The sequence below is a fragment of the Haliotis rubra genome, unplaced genomic scaffold, assembly GCF_003918875.1.
Source record: "Haliotis rubra isolate DU_JTF1 unplaced genomic scaffold, ASM391887v1 Scf1420, whole genome shotgun sequence".
NCBI classification, from domain to species: domain Eukaryota; kingdom Metazoa; phylum Mollusca; class Gastropoda; order Lepetellida; family Haliotidae; genus Haliotis; species Haliotis rubra.
Genome location: NW_025765360.1, coordinates 165,142 through 189,240, shown reverse-complemented (window position 1 = coordinate 189,240; position 24,099 = coordinate 165,142). Strand labels below are relative to the sequence as shown.

The 24,099-nt window shown below is 41.9% G+C and overlaps 1 protein-coding gene across 4 annotated transcripts; it reads left to right on the top strand.

Moving 5' to 3' along the window:
- The first annotated feature begins 13,981 nt into the window (after window positions 1-13,981).
- LOC124269128 (ankyrin repeat domain-containing protein 1-like) lies at window positions 13,982-22,725 on the top strand. 4 transcript variants are annotated; one of them, XM_046704147.1, is made up of 5 exons: window positions 13,982-14,561; window positions 21,130-21,201; window positions 21,570-21,641; window positions 21,982-22,095; window positions 22,297-22,725. In XM_046704147.1, exons 1-5 carry the CDS (start codon window positions 14,024-14,026, stop codon window positions 22,584-22,586), a joined length of 1,086 nt encoding a protein of 361 aa, XP_046560103.1. In that variant the 5' UTR covers window positions 13,982-14,023; the 3' UTR covers window positions 22,587-22,725. The 4 variants fall into 4 exon arrangements, with proteins under 4 accessions (XP_046560103.1, XP_046560106.1, XP_046560105.1 ...); XM_046704149.1 differs by having other exon boundaries at window positions 13,983-14,561; window positions 21,982-22,089; XM_046704146.1 differs by having other exon boundaries at window positions 13,983-14,561; window positions 22,294-22,725.
- The last annotated feature ends 1,374 nt before the right edge of the window (window positions 22,726-24,099 follow it).

The window sequence follows — 24,099 nt, the reverse complement described above, 5'->3', positions numbered from 1 at the left end:
TTCTTCGTTTGGTTGTAGTAGGGATAGTGAAGCATGGCAAGGTGTGCTGAAGGATGGTAAACTCTCTGGTGACACGAAGGGATAAGTGAAAGCATGTAGTGTGCCTTACAGAGGATAGTGAAAGTATGTAGTATACACGAAGGGATAGTGAAGACATGTAGTGTGCACGAAGGGATGAGTGAAGGCTGTAGAGTGCTTTTGAGAGGACAAGTAGAGCAAGTAGTGTACACAGAAGGATAAGTGAAAGGCTCTAGTGTGCACGAAGGGATGGTGAAGCCATGAGTGTATTTTTTGAAGGGATGGATAGTAAACCAGTTATTATTTTTGAAGGGATGGTAGAAGCATCATAGTATTTTTGAAGATGATAGTGAAACCTGTTGTGTACCTCGAAGGGATAGTGAAGCATGTGGTGTGCACAGAAGGGGATGGTGAAGCCTGTATTGTGCACGAAGGAATCATTAGGCATGTGATGTACACGAAGGGATGGTAAAGCCAGTTGTGTACACGAAAGGGATAGTGATGCCTGTAGTGTACACGAAGGGATAGTGAAAGCATGTAGTGTACAAAGGGATAGTGAAGCATGTAAGTGTACACGAAAGGGATAGTGAAGCATGCTAGTGTACACGAAGGGATAGTGAAGCCTGTAGTATACACGAGGATAGTGAAGCACTGTAGTGTACACGAAGAAGGATAGTGGAAGCATGTAGTGCATACACAAGGATAGTGAAGCCTATAGTGTACTACCAAGAGGATAGTGAAGCCTGTAGTGCACATAATAGGGAGATTATCAATGGTGAGAGTCTTTGATGAGTTGGTAGTATGCATGAGGTATGTAATCACCTTGGTCACGGTGATTGGATGGCTGGAGCCTTTTGGTGTAGATGGCTTCTTGGGGTTTCCTGAGTTTAAAGTCCTTTGAGGAGTTCCCCGGGTTTGAGGTCTGACTCACTGGATACTCGTGGTCGGTATTTTCTAAGTTTGTTGTGATCTGATCTGGCTGATTTGGCGTAAGGTTTTAATACCTAGGCCTGATGCTCTTTGATTCGGGTTTTGAGACAGACAGCCAGAATAAAGGCCGACAGATAATTACCGTCGCCCTAGACCTAAAGCTTTGTTCCTCGTTGCAGACATAGTTATATCAGCATACTGTGGGAGATATAATATAGGGTTCAATACAAAAAGGAATTAATGTTGTGTGTAGAGCCTGACACTGACTACATGTGCTGGGTTATGGAGCTGTCTGTGGAGCCTGACACTGACTACATATGCTGGGTTATGGAGCTGAGTGTGGAGCCTGACACTGACTACATATGCTGGGTTATGGAGCTGAGTGTGGAGCCTGACACTGACTACATGTGCTGGGTTATGGAGCTGAGTGTGGAGCCTGACACTGACTACATGTGCTGGGTTATGGAGCTGAGTTTGGAGCCCGACAATGACTACATGTGCTGGGTTATTTAGCTGTGTGTGGAGCCTGACACTGACTACATGTGCTGGGTTATGTAGCTGTGTGTGGAGCCCTACACTGACTACATGTCCTGGGTTATGTAGCTGTGTGTGCAGCCTTACACTGACTACATGTGCTGGGTTATGTAGCTGAGTGTGGAGCCTGACACTGACTACATGTGCTGGGTTATATAGCTGTGTGTGGAGCCTTACACTGACTACATGTGCTGGGTTATGTAGCTCTGTGTGGAGCCTTACACTGACTACATGTGCTTGGTTATGTAGCTGTGTGTGGGGCCTTACACTGACTACATGTGCTGGGTTATGAAGCTGTGTGTGGAGCCTGACAATAACTACATGTGCTGGGTTATGGAGCTGAGTGTGGAGCCAGACACTGACTACATGTGCTGGGTTATGGAGCTGGATGTGGAGCCTGACACTGACTACATGTGCTGGGATATATAGCTGTGTGTGGGGCCTTACACTGGCTACATGTGCTGGGTTATGTCGGTGTGTTTGGAGCCTGACACTGACTACATGTGTTGGGTTATGTAGTTGAGTGTGAAGCCTCACACCGACTACATGAACTGCGTTATGGAGCTGTGTGGGGAGCCTGACACTGACTACATGTGCTGAGTTATGTAGCTGAGTATGGAGCCTGACACTGACTACATGTGCTTGGTTATGGAGCTGAGTGTGTAGCCTGACACTGACTACATCTGCTGGGTTATGGAGCTGAGTGTGTAGCCCGACACTGACTACATGTGCTGGGTTATGGAGCTGAGTGTGGAGCCTGACACTGACTACATATGCTGGGTTATGGAGCTGAGTGTGGAGCCTGATACTGACTACATATGCTGGGTTATGGAGCTGAGTGTGGAGCCTAGACACACTGACTACATATGCTGGAGTTATGGAGCTGAGTGTGGAGGCTCCTGACACTGACTACATGTGCTGGAGTTATGGAGCTGGAGTGTGGAGCCTGACACTGACTACATATGCTGGGTTATGGAGCTGAGTGTGTGGAGCCTGATACTGACTACATATGCTGGGTTATGGAGCTGAGTGTGGAGCCTGATACTGACTACATATGCTGGGTTAAGGAGCTGAGTGTGGAGCCTGACACTGACTACATATGCTGGGTTATGGAGCTGAGTGTGGAGCCTGATACTGACTACATATGCTGGGTTATGGAGCTGAGTGTGGAGCCTGATACTGACTACATATGCTGGGTTATGGAGCTGAGTGTGGAGCCTGACACTGACTACATATGCTGGGCTTATGGAGCTGAGTGTGGAGCCTGATACTGACTACATATGCTGGGTTAAGGAGCTGAGTGTGGAGCCTGATACTGACTACATATGCTGGGTTATGGAGCTGAGTGTGGAGCCTGACACTGACTACATGTGCTGGGTTATGTAGCTCTGTGGGGAGTCTGAAACTTACTACATGTGCTGGGTTATATAGCTGTGTGGGGAGCCTGACACTGACTACATGTGCTGGGTTATGGAGCTGAGTGTGGAGCCTGACACTGACTACATGTGCTGGGTTATATAGCTGTGTGGGGAGCCTGACACTGACTACATGTGCTGGGTTATGGAGCTGAGTGTGGAGCCTGACACTGACTACATGTGCTGGGTTATATAGCTGTGTGGGGAGCCTGACACTGACTACATGTGCTGGGTTATGGAGCTGAGTGTGGAGCCTGACACTGACTACATGTGCTGGTTTATGGGGCTGAGTGTGGAGCCTGACACTGACTACATGTGCTGGGTTATGGGGCGGAGTGTGGAGCCTGACGCTGACTACATGTGCTGGGTTATGGAGCTGAGTGTGGAGCCTGACACTGACTACATGTGCTGGGTTATGTAGCTGATTGTGGAGCCTGACACTGCAACCTTATAAAGAGTCATGGTGCTGAGTTTTATTACCAATACTGACTCCTTGAGCAGACAGAAAGTTAATCCTTAACTATTCATTTAATCATCATGTGCCGACATACTCACAATGAGTCCACGGTGTGACGCTGAAAAGTCCCATCACCGATGAAGAATTTCAGCATCCGCAACACTAATCTCTAAGGTTCACACAGAAACTAATCGTCAGAATATATCTCATCAATAATGCTTCATTCGTCTTGTTAGTTTACATCCTTATTCATGGTTAATGACGTCATATGACGTCGTTGATGACGATCAGAATATGTGGCCTAGATGTAGATAAACTCACATGGGCCTGGGTACTTTTCGAAGCTCTCTTAGCGCTAAGATAGTCGTAAGTTAATGTTAATGACTGACTGAGGAGTTAGTTTTACGCCGCTTTGTAATGTTCCAGCAATATCACGGTGGGGACACCAGAAATGGGCTTAACACATTTCAGTGCCCAAGTGTAAGAATCGAACTCGGGTCCTACAGGCAACGCTTTAACCACTAGGCTACCCCACCGCCCCTAATGTTAATGAATGACACTTACGACTATCTTGGCGCTAAGAGGCTTCGAAAATCTAGGTCAGGATCCTGTTGTATCATTGCTTCATTAACTCATGTCATCAGCATTAAACCCTAATGATACATTAAATCCTTAATGCATCATTGGTTAATGTAACAGTAAAACCGGTTGTATCAAACACTTATTATCATATCATTATCGAATTACGTCCTTACGTAAAATATTTTCATTAAATTCAGGGGATTCCCTAAATATTTCCCACAATTCGCTGCGTAAACACGCAAGCTTTACTATCGGTCGTTTGTCAAAATGGCATCTTTACGGCTAAACCTCGGTACAAAACAAACATTTTTGTCTGCTGTGAAGAAACACATCTCAATAATTCTGAAACGTCGCCGATAAACCTAGAATCGGTTGGGATGTTTTGGAAAATACACGAACACGACCGCAAAATGAGCTTTCCGCCATTTTTTTGGATGGTGTGTTCAAAGTCAGAGTTTCGCTGAGGCCGGTCACAGGACGCCTATTACATCACTTATAGTTCATATTCAGCTGTGACAAATGCGTCACTGAATTCCTGATACATTTTAGAATCAACTTACAAATGGTCTTTGTCACTAAAACTAAGTGTCTAGTAAAAAACGAAACATACTGGGTGTGAAAACGGAACGTTGAACTCATACAATAACACAGCGCTTGTAGAATTGTAAACAAAGCAAAATCATATTTTATACTGTGCAGCATTTTCTCAATTTTTAGACATCAGTTCGTGTATGCGTATGAGCATGAGCTCAATATTTATAGAATATGCAGTACCGTAGCAAGAACTAGAAAATTAAAAACAGATACAATACAGTAATTTGATACATCCATACGAAATGCTGTGCAGCGGCCATGCCTAACGCAAAATCATGGAGAACGACATAGTCAATTATCGGCATTTCTGGCTTTTTCAACAATAAAAACAAATAACCATATGTACATAGTCAGAATGTTTCTGATTACTTACATCATACATTTATGGACAAAGGTTCCCTCGCAAAATCGTGGGCACCCATATCCATGAAGCCGCCATTTCATGAGAAATCGGTCATCGGTAGTGATGTCATACGTCAACATTGTTGTACATATTCTTCAACTTCTTTGTGGTTTAAGTCGGTTGAATATAAGAATACAAGCGGATTACACTTTCAGTACTAATGTATAATTTGCGTATCGTTCAGATATGTTTTCATGAAACTAATATAATGAATATATGCACACGTTTTATCACTTAGTATTAAGCACAGCGGAGTGATGCCCCCTTATCTTTATAAGGGTATGACCTTTTTGTAGTCATTTATCGTCATAGAGGAAAATCCATTTTCAACACATATTGCGAGTAATTTTTAAGATTGAGTGTCTAACGTTATACATAAGCACGCAAACTAATGCATACCTATGTTGTTCAGATATCAGGCAGAATTTTGTTAACTCACACTTTCAGTAAAGATGTCGAATTGAAATGATACTAGCACAGTACTTGTATCAGTGTACGATAAAAAACATAGACATTTACTGTTTTTAACGCATAACAAAATTAGGGATAACATTTAGCAGAGTCTACTTTTCAAACTGCCGAAGTATTTGCACTTGCGTTTATACCATGTGATGGGACATTAAATACTCTACATTTTTGTGTCATTTTATAGCTGTAGGTAGATCCAGTGCTGCGCAAACAAAATTCTGGCGCAATGTTCACTTTTCCAGGAAGTTTAATGACGCTCTAATGATACCCCAGGACCTTCATTAAGTTAATGACGCCCTAATGACAACACGACGTCATTAAAACGTTAATACAAAATAATTTAACGATACATTAGTTAATGAACGTTTAATGACACGTTAATACTTCATTAAAGTTTGATATAACCGGGTCCTGATAAGTCAGCACAACTGAAGCTACAGTATGTAAATGATCCAGCGTGGACCAGGGATCCCCATATGTAAGACCGATAATATGGCGACCAGTGAGTTTGTCTGCTTGTTGGTTCTTTCACGCCGTGATCTACAACATTCAAACCACATACCGCCGGCCTGTAATGGGGATAAGCAACGATTGTACTGTGCGTAACAAAGACTGACCAGCCGGTTCAATGTAGCCGTCTCGCCGAGAGGAATTGTGTAAGTTTAATTATGAACTGTATTTTGAAATCTTGCAAATATATTGTATGGCAAATGTAGGTCGATCAACTTGTAGGAAATGGCATACAAATCTTCTCAAACTCCCCCGGTTCACGTCCATGTAGTGACGTCGCCAGTCTAATGTGATGGATACCCTAGACCCATTCGTCATCACGGGAAGTGAGGTCACCAGTCTAATGTGATGGTTACCCTAGACCCATTCGTCATCACGGGAAGTGAGGTCACCAGTCTAATGTAATGGATACCCTAGACCCATTCGTCTTCACGGGAAGTGAGGTCACCATTCAATGTAATGGATACCCTAGACCCATTCGTCATCACGGGAAGTGAGGTCACCAGTCTAATGTGATGGATACCCTAGACCCATTCCTCATTACGGGAAGTGACGTCACCAGTCTAATGTGATGGATACCCTAGACCCATTCGTCATCACGGGAAGTGAGGTCACCAGTCTAATGTGATGGATACCCTAGACCCATTCGTCATCACGGGAAGTGACGTCGCCAGTCTAATGTGATGGATACCCTAGACCCATTCGTCATCACGGGAAGTGACATTGCCAGTCTAATGTAATGGATACCTTAGACCCATTCGTCATTACAGGAAGTGACGTCAAAAGTCTAATGTGATCGATTCCCTGGACCCATTCGTCATCACGGGAAGTGACGTCACCAGTTTAATGTAATGGATATCCTAAACCCATTCGTCATCACGGGAAGTGACGTCACCAGTCTAATGTAATGGATACCCTGGACCCATTCGTCATTACAAGAAGTGACGTCACCAGTCTAATGTAATGGATACCCTGGACCCATTCGTCATCACAGGAAGTGACGTCACCAGTCTAATGTGATGGATTCCCTGGATCCATTCATTATCACAGGAAGTGACGTCACCAGTGTAATGTGATGGATACCCTGGACCCATTCGTCATCACAAGAAGTGACGTCACCAGTCTTATGGGATGGATACCGTAGACCTATTCGTCATCGCAAGAAGTGACGTCACCAAATCTGTTATGCCACATAGCCGTGAAGATCCGGGTTAGAATTAGTCTTTAGCAACCCTCCTTGTCGTAAGAGGCAACTAACTGGACCGGGTGGTCAGGGTCGCTGACTTGGTTGACACCTTTCATCGTATCCCCATTGCGTACACTGTCTGGTCCTGACTCGATTATTTACAGACTGCAAATGTAGGGAACTTCTCGTCTGTCGCCGTGTAGCTGGAATATTGCTGAGTGCGGCGTTAAACACCAAACCAACCCACCAACAAACATTCATGGTAGTAGTGGGCACAGAATCTCTCATGCTTAAGAAATGCTTTTGTTCAAAACGCCAATATTTTAAAGCACTGTTAAACACAAGCGATCCGTTAAATAGCTAACAAAAAGTTAGTTAACGGCACATTAAAACTTGTTTGCTGAAAGGTCTTTGTAACAGGCTGTTAACTAATGGTATGACTCATTTTACCTAGCAGGTTCTTCACATTATGTGTGTTTTAGTGGTCTCTTACAATACAAGTTATCAGTGTTGAAAATTTAAACACTGAGTTATTAAACAGATGTAGGCGATCTAACTAAACGCATGTCGTATAGTTGAGCAGTGTTGAGTATAAAATGTAAACACGTCATATTTTTTATAACATTAACACTTTAAACACCTATATTGTTCAGTCTGTTGAGAACGTAACCTGTACCCCCATTCCTTGCACACTGTCCCATGATTCCCTGTGAAAATGACATCGCGACCACAAGCCCCTCAATGACCCCTTATTCTCAGTACAGAAAAAGAAGAAAACAAAACAGTGTAGAAGATGAGAATGTGATTCAGACCGTGTTTCATGAAAATGCTGACATTCTTAGCCATAAATTCAGCACTGAGGTAACAATCAAACCAAGATGGCCATTATGTAGCGAAATCTAGAACAAATGCTAATGGTTACGTTACGTTAAGTTAACACGGTCCTAACGGGCCGCTCAAGGTTAACGGAGCCTTGAGAAACAGGTGTTCGCTCTCCTAACGTTAACGATCCGTTAAAGACTAGTTAACGGTCCATTAAAATGTAACGGGTTTTTTGAACAACCGGGCCCTGTTTAAGACTAGTTAACGGTCCGTTAATCTTTAGCCTGCCAAATAAATGTTAGCATAAGGCTAAACAGTTGGTGTGTCATTAGTTAAGGGACAACAGAAAAAAATATTTGGCACATTAATACTAGATAGAAAAATGTACATTATAATCTAAAAATATCCTGATAATTTCAAACATACAGAGGTTAATGACAAGGCAATAATGTAATGAAATAATGTATTTTTTCTGAATTTACCTGAATTACTTGATTGACAGTGGAATGCGTTTCATATAAGGAACCTCAATAAATCGGTGAAGTGGAAAACTAACAATTTTACAAACTTATTTAATACAACTATTCCATAAAATATATGGATAGATGTTTCAGGTTATTTTGGTATTTTGTTTCTATACAATATCTTACTAAATATACCTGAAATACAGATGGGTGATGAACTATTTTTGTTTTCAACAGTAACTCTTTGTTTTGTGAATTATTTTAAATCACGAATAACTAGTATCATTTATGCAGTTGCGGTAACAGCATATCTATCAGAAAATGTTATTTATGATGAAAACAAAGACACTATACATGTGATAAATTATATGGTCTCTGATGAAAGTCAACAGGCCTAATGATCTGTTACAGTATCAGTATCTGTTACAGTTCTGTTCACTACAGTATGTAAAATTGCCTCTGCCATGATAAAACAAAAATTGTCAAGAACAGTTTTCTTTGAATTACACAAATGCCTCTTTCGTTTATGGTCCGCATGTATTTGATATATTCATTGTCACATTTACATGGCAATAAAAGATCCCAAATTGAAATCTCAATGATTTAGCTCCAAACTGAAAAGCAAAAATCATTTATTGCAGGGCTTGATTCAGGGAAAGGAAACCTATTTGTCCCTGGTGCCACATTACATGATTACCTTGATGCCTCAGACAAAAACAGGTTGCACCTCCTGTTCAGTATATAATTATCTATTACTTGTGGTTTTGATATTGCTGATTCACAACATCATTACAAAATATTATTCTGGGTCTGGTATGATAATTGTATAACACTTCATAAAATTTCCTGACATCAAAACAAGGTAATTCTAGCCCTCACTGTCAGTGTAATCATTGCTTCAAGCCAGTTTGGGTCATCAGTCTGTTTCCCAGATGAAGTCTGTTTTTAACAGAAAAATATGAACATGCACAGTGTGCAAGTAGGTATAAATATGAGATTACATTTTGCAGTTTTAGGTTGCACCAGTGCAAATTCTAAATGCTAAATGCACTGGGTCACTTGACCAGTAATTTGTTTTATATAAAATGGACACACGTCAAACAATGTGAAGAACTAGTAGGTAGAATTAAAACTGTTGAAAGCTCTGCGTTTTGAGGCAACAGACATATTTCAATTTTGCTGATGCTTGGAGAACAAAAGATGTGCTGTTTAGCAGTTTTAATGTCTAAAATAAAGACCGATTTTGAGTGAAATAAATTCACGCAGACTATGACTATTTTTGTATCCCGTCATTCCAATTTTTAATAAATCCATTTACATCACATTCTTACACTACATCTGGTTTCATCTGTTTCTTCAATCACCAGAATTGTCCTTCTTGTGGCGATAGACACATAACAATAGTATGTTATTGTTATGACAAACTGACATTTTATAATATCTCCCCGTGTCAAAACATTATCGAAAATCATCGACAGCGACATCCCTTACGACTTCGACTTTGTGAAAATAAAGATCTACGCACCGGCGGCAATATTGAGGGGACAAATTATACAACGCAAGCAAAAAATGCCAACTACTGTTGAAAACAGCTAAAAGTAACGAAATTGAAGGTAAATAGAAACTTAATTCTGTTATATATTTTGGATTTTACGGGAATTTGAATCAATTTAGAAAATGTATCAATGGCCGTTTTCCAACTAGTGCCTATTTTACCTCCACGAGTGCCTTGCCGTACGTGCTTTCGGTTTCATCAAGGGTGGGTACAATTACAAATATTGGGATAATGTTTTCTGATCTGTATTGATTAGGTATTGAGCCGTTTTCTTTGAATGTTTTTGAGTTCAGTTTCTGCTTATGAACGCGTATTTTCAAACATCCTTCGAGCCTTGTCACCTAAACAAACCCCGAGTTTGGACACGCCCTTACGCGTTACCTACGGCTGTCAACAATGTCAGTGTCGGAAGGTTCATCCAACAAAATCATTATAAACTTGATAAATATGATAATTTTCTTGCAAAGACGATAACATTTACCTAATCAGACCATGTAATTAACTTCAGCGAAATAGTTGGATCTATCAAAAGGATGGCACATTTTTTTCTGTGGAGTTGTTTGTTTACCGCCGTTGCCATGATCGTTCCTGTTCGCCTAATCGGTGATGTAATATTGAGATTGTTTTTGTTTATAAATAATTAAACCGAAAGTTACTTATTTTTAGAAAATGGGAAATTTCAGTGTTTTATCTTCACCAAAGAACAAAAAAATTGATCAAATCATAAAAAAAATATTTCATTATGAAGAAAATATTAGACTGGGTACCACTCGACGTGATGTGCCTGAAGTCAACAATGGCCGTTAGTTGCGGCTGTGTGCCGAGAATTTTGGCGAACATACTTTTAATTCGCGGGAGTTTCGTTTTAAGGTACACAAACTAATTGAAGATTATATACTTAGAAAGCTGAGAATTAATGCATTCCATACATAAGTCAAATGACACGTAAATCCCACTTGTTGAATAATTATTGCAAGTTTTATTTGGGGATGTCATTATGCTGCTCTCCTGTCGAATTGGTTCAACAGTAGCATTGAGAGGATTAAAATGTAACGTGTTTTTGGACAACCGGACCCTGGCAATTAACAACAAAAATGTGAGATGGACACGATTTGAAGCTTTATCTCACTGAGTGTAAAGACAGGGACAAGACCCTGTGCTACAAACAGTTGTATTTCGTACGGCACCTACAAGTATTGAAAAGTACGTGGCTTGTTTACGACAGAATGGTGTAACTTGATATGCCGTCTCTTACCTCTAGCTGTAGGGTTGGAAGCATGCTAAGGCTATACCAAAAAAGGATGGAGATTCCTGCATATTCAGAGTAAGAATGCTTGATGACTGATTCTGTCTTCACTGAAGGCCAGGTTTTTCGAGACTGTGTGTTAAACACAACACTGTAAGACTTTGGACCAAATCCAAAAGACTATATATGATGACAGTATGAACCTACGTTGATGTAATGTGGTATCCGTCTCCCCTATCCACAAAACACCAGCGTTGTATCAGAGGATCAACAACCCTGTACAATACACTGCGTCACCAGAGTCCGGTGGGCCACCTAGGTCCCATCTCTGAAATTAAAATGTTATAAATATTTACTTGATGAGCCAGGTCGTGTGTGATGTCGTCCAGCACAGACTGTTAGGCCCACGGGCTTGATGATGCCGTTAGTGTATGCTTGCACAAGTCACAAGGGTAAAAATTAATAGTTTAAATGATAATTTAAAAAAACACCGGGGTCCTTGTACTGTCCACTTATCTAGACTTGCCTCTTCGGAGGATAGAATTACTATACATCCATGGTCGCAGCATTCAGTACCAACTTGGAGCAATGATACCGTCAGTGTAGACCAGACAGATAGCGCGGTATGTGATGCAGTCCCTTTGTCGGTCTAACAGTCCCTGAACCACATAATTGTCTCTACTGCCTTGCCCTCCCCGCAATGCTAAAGCCCTGAATAAAGCCAGTATAGATTTCCCCAATCTCCCAACTAACTGGGTTTCTTTTCAATATAAATTCGTATATTTGTTACTATCAGTATTATATATATAATATATTCAGGGACTAAGCGTTAGTCTACAGACCCAGTTCTCCATACTGTAAGTCTCTAGACAGGTGTATGCTTAAGCGCTAACATTGTGATCCCGGCCATTAGATCACTGTCTATAACAAAGCAAACTGCCCGTGAGTCGCTAGAAAAAAAACATCCCACCGGGTACCCATGCTTTACTGGTTAAGCAGAGAATTTTCAAATAAAGTCACAATGGTGAGACCACATAAAGTGGTTCGTTATGCTGCTTTGTACTCGACTCCTAGAAAACTCTCACGAGTCAGAGCGCCAAGAATGGTCACCCACCCAAGGACTCTCCGAGACCAATACGGCTCATGTTCAATTAACACTCAGGCTTCGTCCACTTCCCACACACCCCACACAGTACAGAGTGGTTCTCACACACCCCATACAGTACACAGTCTCACACCACCCACACAGTACAAAGTAAGTCTCACATACCCCACACAGTACAGTCTCACACCACGCACACAGTACACAGTGGGTCTCACGTACCCCATACACTACACAGTCTCACACCACGCACACAGTTCACAGTGGGTCTCACGTACCCCATACACTACACAGTCTCACAACACCCACACAGTACACAGTGGGTGTCACGTACCCCATACACTACACAGTCTCACACCACACACACAGTACACAGTGGGTCTCACACCACCCACAAAGTACAAAGTAAGTCTCACGTACCCCACACAGTACAGTCTCAAACCACCTACACAGTACACAGTGGTTCTCACGTACCCCATACAGTACACAGTCTCACACCACCTACACAGTACAGTCTCACATATCCCACACAGTACACAGTCTCACACCACCCACACAATACACAGTGTCACACAACCCACAAAGTTACACAGTGTCACACAAACCACACAGTACACAGTGGGTCTCACGTGCCCCATACAGTACACAGTCTCACACAACCCACACAGTACACAGTGCGTCTCACACAACCCACACAGTACACAGCGAGTCTCACACAACCCACATAACACACAGTGTCACACCACCCACACAGTACACAGTGTCACACAACCCACACAGTACACAGTGGGTCTCACACAACCCACACAGTACACAGTGGGTCTCACACAACAAACACAGTACAGTGGGTCTCACACAACCAACACAGTACTCGGTGTCACACCACCCACACAGTACACAGTGGGTCTCACACAAACCACAAAGTACACAGTAAGTTTCACAGAACCAACACAGTACACGGTGTCACACATCCCACACAGTACACAGTAGGTCTCACACAACCCACACACTACACAGAGGGTCTCACACAACCCACACAGTACAAAGTGGGTCTCACACAACCAACACAGTACACAGTGGGTCTCACACAACCAACACAGTACACAGTAGGTCTCACACAACCCACACACTACACAGAGGGTCTCACACAACTCTAATAGTTCACAGTCTCACACAGTCCAAAGAGGATGTTTCTAATCTTACATTTTCCACACACTACACAATAGGTCTCATACAACTTGTGCGTGTTATGGGGAACGACAACATTGGGTTTATTTACCCGTTTTCTGAAGAATTGAGGCTCGCCTCGCCTTCCATGACCGGGGGACTCAAGTCTGGAGTCGTCCTGCCGAGCGCTGTACACAGGTTAACGTCGTACAGCACGATCGTATTTAGGGTGGGTCCATAATGGCATGGGTGGTTTCACAATGACTGGTCGAACTGCGTCTCAAGTTGTCCAAGACAGGGCCACAGGTTAATACTATCTCGAAACATAATTGCAACAGTCACGGTGCCATTTGCTAATTTTTCTAATACAATTGGTCTTACGTGTATGGTGGCAATACACAGATCAATGGTGGGATGATATCGCCATGGTATCGCCATGTCAGTTATTGATGCCACGTGTACGCACACCACTGGTGGAGAATGTGTTTCCCCGAGCTGGCATTTTGCTGGAGTCGGGCTATATTAAAGCCGTGTACCCGACGGCGAGGCAGTCGTCTTCCTAGCTGCGCGATGGAGGTATCAACAATTATATTCTTCAGTCTGCTGTTGTGTGGTGTGAAAGCCATCTATGCTGATGCGAGTTTGGCAGCCTTGGCTGCACGGGTGCGTCTGGTTGAACGAGAGATCAATTTGGGGAAGCTGGATGCTGTTAAAACTGACACTAAACTGATTGACAAGTTTGAAGTGTTGGAGTCATCACTGAAAGAAGAACTGACTGAAAGATTCCTCCCTCTCTTGATAAAGCCTCTCGTCAAACAAGCTATAACCGACATCATGAACGAAGACTACATTGGCAACATTATTACCGGACATGTTCTCAGGGAAGTTCAAAGCCTTAAAGCAAATGTGCAAAACACAAAGACACAGCTCAAAACCTTGGCAGAACAGCTGAGACGTGTTGAACGGGATAGAGACACTTACAGAAAGAGTCTTCGAAAACAACGTCGCAGTTTGACCAAAGACATCCGTGAATTACAGATTCAGCTCAATCATACTGTAGCTGACCTGCGTGATGCCAGGACCACGGCGTATCCCTTAACGACAGCAGGTGAGACTTTCGTCAGATATTAATACAGCTTAATTAACACTCTATCTTGATATTCCAACCGGAAGATATGAGAATAATAATTTCGTTTAAATTAAGCAAATGTTTTACAGTCATACTGCATGCACATTCAGTATCTGCCTTCTGCTTTTGAAACAATATGTTGCACGTGCATGTTCAGCGTTTTTATTGTGGAAAACGTTCAGGTCCAAATAATCATTTTTGTTTCAAAGGCTGTTTGTAAACTAGTTAACAAGATAACTTATTGTTTATTGTCAACATCATTTAGCGTTCGGAGGACATATTAACGTATTGCTTAGTGGCCATGGTAACATGGGGTTAACGGTCATGTCAGCGTATTGTTTATTGGCCATGTTAACTTTGGGTTCAAGGGACATGTCAGCGTATTGTTTATTGGCCATGTTAACATAGGGTTAACGGTCATGTCAGCGTATTGTTTATTGGCCATGTTAACTTTGGGTTCAAGGGACATGTCAACGTATTGTTTATTGGCCATGTTAACATAGACTTCACGGTACATGTCAGCGTATTGTTTATTGGCCACGTTTACATAGACTTCACGGTACATGTCAGCGTATTGTTTATTGGCCATGTTCACATAGGGTTCACGGGACATGTCAACGTATTGTTTATTGGCCATGTTCACATAGACTTCACAGTACATGTCAACGTATTGTTTATTGGCCATGTTAACATAGACTTCACGGTACATGTCAGCGTATTGTTTATTGGCCACGTTTACATAGACTTCACGGTACATGTCAGCGTATTGTTTATTGGCCATGTTCACATAGGGTTCACGGGACATGTCAACGTATTGTTTATTGGCCATGTTCACATAGACTTCACAGTACATGTCAACGTATTGTTTATTGGCCATGTTCACATAGACTTCAAGGTACATGTCAACGTATTGTTTATTGGCCATGTTCACATAGACTTCAAGGTACATGGCACCGTATTGTTGATTGGCCATGTTAACATGGCTGTCACAGTACATGTCAACGTATTGTTTATTGGCCATGTTAACATAGACTTCACGGTACATGTCAACGTATTGTTTATTGGCCATGTTCACATAGACTTAACGGTACATGTCAACGTATTGTTTATTGGCCATGTTCACATAGACTTCACAGTACATGTCAACGTATTGTTTATTGGCCATGTTCACATAGACTTCAAGGTACATGTCAACGTATTGTTTATTGGCCATGTTTACATAGACTTAACGGTACATGTCAACGTATTGTTTATTGGCCAAGTTAACTTTGGGTTCAAGGGACATGGCAACGTATTGTTTATTAGCCATGTTAACATAGACTTCACGGTACATCGCAACGTATTGTTTATTGGCCATGTTCACATAGACTTCACAGTACATGTCAACGTATTGTTTATTGGCCATGTTCACATAGGGTTCACGGGACATGTCAGCGTATTGTTTATTGGCCATGTTAACATAGACTTCAAGGTACATGTCAATGTATTGTTTATTGGTAATGTTCACATAGAGTTCACGGGACATGTCAACGTATTGTTTATTGGCCATGTTCACATAGGGTTCACGGGACATGTCAGCGTATTGTTTATTGGCCATGTTAACATAGTCTTCAAGGTACATGTCAATGTATTGTTTATTGGTAATGTTCACATAGGGTTCACGGGACATGGCAACGTATTGTTTATTGGCCATGTTAACATGGCTGTCACAGTACATGTCACTGTATTGTTTAGTGGTCATGTAAACATAGGGTTCACTGTACATGTCAACGTATTGTTTATTGGCCATGTTGACATAGGGTTCACGGGACATGGCAACGTAATGTTTACTGGTCGTGTTAACACGGGGTTCACAGGACGTTTGTCGCTTCTTGTGCCCCTTATCCACATTTTTGTTAGCACATTGTAACGTAGAGAACTAAATCAGTCAAACAAGACAGTTAAGATCAGTGAATAACTGAGACAGCACACTGAAACACACTGGATATGAGTTACGATCATAAACATGTGCCTTCGTCTTTGTCGGTTTAGCCTTACAGTGCTCCAGTAAGATCCAGGACCCCGCCCCTCTTATGCAGCTCGAACTGCCCCAACACTGACCCACCACCACCCAGGACTCGAACTCGGTTCATCAGGCTGGCTCATCATTACAATGAAATAGCCACACTTCCCGCTGTCCCCCCCTCGACCTATGTACAAATCCAGTAATGAGGGTGTATATGTGGGGCAAGCGTTACATATCTCATCTTATTATATACCCATGAACAAATCCAGTAATGAGGTTATATATGTGGGGCAAGCGCTGCATATCTCATCTTATTATATACCCATGTAGAACCCCAGACTCAATAATCATTGCGGGAAATTTACAGGGAACTGACTAAAACCATGGTACATTGTATTCTGAATAGGCGGACGTCTTATGGATACTGTATATTAACATAAATATCTCGGTATGTATTTCACACGTGGACTGAGTTGAGGAATACATGCAGTCTACACTTAAAATAAACTCAGAAGACCACACATTGTCTTTCAAGGATATTTTTAGTGTCAGTGTAAGTACGACAATGGTCTTGTTTGACAGAATGATCGCAGCTATTTACATCTAAGCCTCTGGAGCCTTATGATATCCACATATGCATTGAAAGGGACATTTATTTATATTTTTTGTAAACAAATATAAGTTCAGATACAAACAGTCAGTGAATTAGGGAAGTACCCAATATGCTTATACAATTCGTGTCCATGTCATGGCACAGTTAACGCGAAGTGTGTTGTAATATGTTACTTCCATCTGATAAAACCGGAGGCCAAACTTCGGTTGGATAGAAATATTTCCATACTGAGTTGTTGATCAGGGTGCCATTCCACTAACCGATCTTAGCCCTACGCCAATCGTAAACCCTAAAATCCAAATCTTAGTGTGACGTTATGATCAGCTTACCGTTCCACTAACCAATCTTACCCAAGTCAATCGTAAAGTTAAGATCCAAAGTCTAAGTTGCTCAGGACCAACTTAGGATCGCTAATATCAATCATAGAGAAACCAAAGTGGTGGCTTTCATAGTCTATATGAAGGAGAAGAAGAGCGAGCATTTCACCGTGAGCGTCCCCTAATTCTTTACTAACCATGAAATGAATTTGTTAATTCTGTGATGTAAACAAACACTGCACTGAAGCCTTACAAATGTCAGGCCAGTCTGACCACTGTCGTCATGGGAACACAGCCGAGGGTGTCGGTGTAATACATTTGTACAACAATATTACAACGTCATGGTTAAGAATAGGGACGGGTCGTGAAGTGAACAATGTTCTGAAACAAAAAGAAACAAATATGTTTTATTTCACGTGCGCTTATTTGGTAAGGGATTCTAAATTTTAAGGCAGACCGCGTGTTTTTCAAGACCATTGACTAGTCTACATTCTAGATACGTTATCAGACGGTGTGCTTGTGGCGAGGTAGAGGCTAGTCTGTCGTACAGACTCTGAAGCAAATATATCCAAGAAAGCCAACGCAAGTCTAGAAAATGTGGCAAGTCTAGATTTCCTCAGCTTCAGGTCTGAAAATGAAGAAAGTCTCAGGGCTCCTTTTCATTGGATCTATATTTCATTTATGTTTTACTATGAACATTTTTCAGTAAAATATGTTCATTTCAGAGACTAGTTGTTAGTCTAGGTGGAGGCGTTCAGCCGCACCTGCCCCTGAAACCAAGGTGCTCACTACCCTAATATTTTCCTCGAGGTTTTTTCTCCACGTTTACACTTGGTTCCAAAACTACTTCCTCGCATTTCTCTATCTCTCGCACGAAAGAGTCTCGATCTAAGCTTGTATCGGATCGTAAGATCGGTTAGTGGAAAGGGTGTATGTAACTTTTAGCTAAGTGGATTGTAAAATTGGTGTAACTTGCTAAGATTGATCTCAGATAAGATCGGTTAGTGGAACGGCACCCAGTACAAGCAGTCAAGCGCCAAACGTTGCCATGCTCCTAACCTGAAACGTCACAATGACGTCATAGCTGGCAGCTTTGCGGCCGTGGTGTCGCCAGTCAAGGCATTTTATAACTAGCAGTGAGATGTGTGGCTCGTGTTAGGACGTACGTTATTGGTGGGTAAGTTCTCAGTTTCTACTTTTAAACTGATTTAGGAAATTAGACGAAATAGTGTAAATCTATATTGTAAAACTGCTGTAAAGCAGTATGAAGGTTACAGGAGTTTTAAAGTTTCATCCTTTGAACTGATAACATTTACAACAGTCACGGAAGATTTTATGAGATTATATTAAATCTCTCCAGTCGAGTAACGGATGTGTTTCATGTGCATATTCGGACACTTGACGTCATTTCCATAGACTTACATGATATTTCAGTGTAGCATAAATAATTTTCATGAGGTGAGTTTAGAATAGATTTTTTTCAAATTTGACAGAAAAATTTGAAATCATCTCTGCTCTGCGCTCATAATTTCAGTTCAATTCTCCTGACCACTATGTTACTAATGACATCACATATATCAACTTACTTATAGTTCCACAATGCACAATCCCATAGGCCGCCATGTTAAAGGAAATCACGGCACTGTACACGTGTTGATTAAATTGTTGTCATTCGATAAATAAGCAATGGAAAATTAAACAGATATTATGTGATTGTAGGTACGATGATTCCTCACAAATGTGCAAAATTTGACTTGGATCATACGAAAATTAAATTCATGAAAACTCGTTATGCTACATTAAATTAACATGTTTACAAGTCTATGGAAGTTACGTCAAGTGTCCGAATATAACTGGCCCGGGTCTATATCTTGTGTTCTGCGTCAATGAATAACTGCATTGCATTGAAATACAGTAATATTGGACATAAGTATTCGTCATTGTGCATAATTTCTACAGACTTAATTGTTAATTTGGTGCAGCTAGAAACATCATCTTGAATTTATTTGTCGTTTGATCTTGTTCATATTTAACACGTGTCATGAATCATCTCAGCTGCAGAGACATAATTTCCGTTCTATTTTCCATTCAGTATTTCAAGAATGACTGCACTTTGATTGATGCGTGTCACATGGTTAAGACAAGTTTTAACATGGCAGTCTATGGGGAAAGAATACACAGGGGTGTATATATATGTTGCTCATGTAACTACAAGGCGGAAAATACTTGAAGGAACATTACATGGAAATTATGTATCTGTGACCAAGATGATTTCCTAACAACCTGCAAAATTTGACAACCAAATAACGAAAACCGAATTCATGAAAATTATTACAGCTACACTAAATAACATGCAAGTCTATGAGAATTTTGCCGACTGACGAATACTTATGTCCCATGAGTATACATCCCCCCTTTATAGCACACGACCGACAGTATCAGCTGAATGTTTACATTGAAGGCCTGTAGCTTAGCTCTTTTAACACTGAAACCTTTATGTGGAACACATGTATTTCTGCAACACTTTTAAAAAATGCAGTAGAATGTAGATCACGGAAAGGCAACTATGCTTTTTTCTCGTTATTTCTAATAATATTGAAACAGACGGAGAATGTTAATCACTCTTACAGCCGACATTTCAATCTTTACCACCTCACACCGCCACATGTTTGTACACTTGTTGTATATCAAAGCACGCTGCTTCCAACAAGAAGAACGGTTGTGTCAGCTATAGTTTCTGCCCCAGTTAACAGTTGTTTGAGAATTGCACTGCCGGCATGGCTCGATATGCTGACATTTTGTGAATGCTTCACAGAGTTCGCCTGACACTGAATTACAACTTTGTTGCACAAACACCGAGGAAAGTTGCCATGCTGCCCTACACATTGCGTGATAAACAGTAAACACTGTTAAGTTTTAATCTGCTTCCCATTAGAATTTACGGAATTGCCTAAAATACCATGTACACTAAACAGGGAGGGTGGCGTGGGCACATAATGGAAAGGCATTTTGAATTCCAGTCACGATTAATGAAGTCAGACTAAACAGGTGGTGATTCCATAAAGAGGACTTATGAGTAGGTATAAGTGCAGATGTTTTTGTTTGTTTATCTACTTTTACTTTCAGTGTAATAAGGTAAATAATGATGTATGTTTATATATGAAGTCCCCGTAGAGTATACTCGCCCCTAACCTAGCCCCAACCCTTGGGGCGAACAGATTCTTTTTAGTTTCGGTGTTAATGTTTATATTTCAAAACGAAAAAAAACAATCTATTCAGTGAGATCTACAGCATTTCAACAAAGAGGAGCATTACAGCTGTTACACACAGTCAGTGCACAGCTTATTACCTTTTCAGATTCAAACTGTAAAAATAAATTTAGGAAGTGTTTCTTTTTTTCCTGCAGAGACACGCGGTCTTTTATGAACAGGTATCTCAATCAAATCATACCACATATTAATATTTAATACCTCTGCTATAACAGATGTCTTTGAATTTATTCATACATACTATTGAAAGGCAAAACATTTGTGGGAAGCGAAAACTGAGACCAGTAGTTATAATGCTTATGTGCTATGTATAGTTTTCTGACTAAAATATTCCCTGTTTCAGCCTCCACTGACCCGAGCCCGAGCAACACGGCTTCACTAGCGCCAGTGACGACACAAGACTCTGATCTACAGGGTAGGTTAGAAAACCCAGCAGGCAGGAAGCGCAGTCCTTATATACACGCTGATGTATATACCTGTGGAGATTCTATCTTGAGGGATGAGTCTCACCTATGGTATCGATCGACGTTCATGTTGTCAATCACAGGATTTCAAACTGTAAAGACTAAATTAAGGAAGGGTTACTTTTTTCCTGCATAGACACGCGGTCTCGATGAAAAGTTATCTAAATCAAATTGAACCATATATATTTAATACTTCTTCTATAAAAGATGTATTTAGAATTTAATCATACATAATAGTGAAAGGCAAAACATACGTGGAAAGGCGAAAACTGAAGCTAGTAGTTATATAGTTTTGTGAACAACATATTCCCTGTTTCAGCCTCGACTGACCCGAGCCCGAACACCACGGTTCCACCAACGCCAGTGACGACACAAGACTCTGATCCACACGGTAGGTGGGAAAACCCAGCAGGCAGCCTTATATCTTAGCGCCCTAATAAATACCAAACAACATTTGTACTGACATTATCAACTTGTAAAGTTCAACAAACATCAACACTCTCCAGCCAAACACAAGATATTGCTACAACTTCTGGCTCTAACAGAAAGTTCTGTATTAAACACACCATCTTTTATCCCAGAAACCACATGTTGACATTCCCGCCATGTTGTATTGTTGTCAGCCATGATGGAATTGTTTAAACGATGCAGCAATGTCCGAGTCACGTATCACATGATGAAAACATTGTAGATGTGTGACACAGATGTCTGATGTTTACTTTGTGTTGCAGCGACTCCATCACCAGCAGCAGGCCACCGCCTCTACTCCGCCAGCGGGGCCGGTGACCTGGAGACAGTGAAGCGGATCCTGGCAGCGGGTCACGTGGAGATCAACACGAGAGGAGGACTGTGGAGCAGGACACCGGTTATGGCGGCAGCACGGTATGGACACAGCGATGTGGTGGAGTTCCTGGTGGGGAGAGGGGCTGATGTGTCGCTGGTGGACGGGTACGGTTACAACGTCCTTCACGTGGCCTGTCTGGGTGGAGACCTGGAGACGGTGAAGCTGATCGTGTCCAGGAACCTGGTGGACGTCAACAGTAGAGGAGACTACAGCAAGACACCGGTGATGGCGGCAGCACTGAGTGGACACAGCGATGTGGTGGAGTTCCTGGTGGGTAGAGGGGCTGATGTGTCGCTGGTGGACAGTAACGGTAACAACGTCCTTCACGTGGCCTGTCTGGGTGGAGACCTGGAGACGGTGAAGCTGATCGTGTCCAGGAACCTGGTGGACGTCAACGCCAGGAACAAGGACGGGCGGACAGCGGTCTACTGGGCGAGAGTCAAGGGACATCAGCGAGTGGTGGAGTTCATGGTGTCACGTGCTGGACACTGAAGTCGGTGTCGGTGTGGACGGTGACGGGGCACATGTCCTTACTGACACTGACGAGGTGTGTGCCGTCCACGTTGTCGTGTGTCACGATTCACGTGATTTCCTTTGACTTTGTGAATATAAATAAAACTTGTTGAAAGTATTTTCAGACATTTTGTCATTTGTTGTGTTTGGAGCCTCGCAGGATCAGGTAAGAAAATTGTGAAGTGAGTGCAAATATAAACGGTGAGTGATTGTACGTAAACGTCGCCCGTCTTAACATTTCTGTGTTAATTTTGTTCTGAGAATATATCGAATTGTGAAACCGACAACAACAAACTGTTTGTTTACATGTCGCTGCACTCTGTGACCTCAGACTGGGTTCACCCAGTGACATGGCGCCATTTGTACAGTGACAGTGACGTCACACTGCTGGTGACGTCACAGATATACACTGAGGTGCCCGGCCGTCTTCTCAAACAGATAGGACAGAGAGCGGCGCAATGCTGGCATCGTGCCAGACAACACAAGCAGTGTTAGTCAAGTACCATGTGGTCGGTGACGTTTAACAAAGGAAGAATGAACATATCTAGCTGATTACTGCTGAGATTTAACCCTTTTGGTGCCACAGGGAAATGTACCCCTTCTACAGTGACTAAACACACGGTATACAAAATTAAACTGAAAACAATCATCACCCAAATCATCTCAGCTATATAAATCCCTGGATGCCAGAAAGACAAATATCTGCCCCAGTTCTCTGTTTCTTGATCTAACACACTGTTTTTAGGTAAACAACAATTGCTGAAATGACCAGTAAGAATTATGTACATCGTAAATCTGGCCATTTTTTGACACATGACGATTTCGCCATTCGCGGCATCGTTTACTGTATGCTGTAAATGTAAATATCGGGTATTTACCCGTTGAAGTGAATTTGAAAAATAACCAATTAGGGATCAGTGGGATGGTTTTTTTGTCAAGTCGCCAATAGAACCTCGCCTATAACCTTGGGATAACCTTTAAATCGTCTTGGGGGCAGGCAAACACAAACGCCGAAGTGAGTTTTCCGTTATATTTGATAGTGAGAGGGTGAGTAAGTGACTTAGCTTAGTTTTACGCCGGTTTTAGCAATATTCCAGCAATATCACGACGGGGAACACCAGAAATGGGCTTCACACATTGTAGCCATGTGGGGAATCAAACCCGGGTCTTCGGCGTGACGAGCGAACGCTTCAATCACTGGGCTACCCCACCGCCCCTATTTGACAGTGTTTACAAAATCCCGTTTCACGTAAGGTCTTCATGAAACGCCAATTACCTCGCACATGTTTAACACTCAGCTGCAGCACACACATCCCTGAGTTCTTCACATATTTAAAAAAAACCAATGACTGATGGTCTTAGTTACCTGTTCAAATAGTGTTGATATTAAACCCCTGAATACCGTTCAAATAGTGTTGATGATATTAACTCCTTGGATGCCGTTCAAATAGTGTTGATATTAACCCCCTGGCTGCCGTTCAAATAGTGTTGA

What these genes read in the sequence shown, in the direction of transcription:
- LOC124269128 (XM_046704146.1), top strand. Translation starts at nt 14,024, where the DNA reads ATGGAGGTATCAACAATTATATTCTTCAGTCTGCTGTTGTGTGGTGTG. An exon ending in GTATCCCTTAACGACAGCAG is followed by an intron (nt 14,562 to 21,129) that starts GTGAGACTTTCG and finishes TCCCTGTTTCAG; the next exon opens with CCTCCACTGACCCGAGCCCG. An exon ending in GGAGATCAACACGAGAGGAG is followed by an intron (nt 22,096 to 22,293) that starts GACTGTGGAGCA and finishes ACGTCAACAGTA; the next exon opens with GAGGAGACTACAGCAAGACA.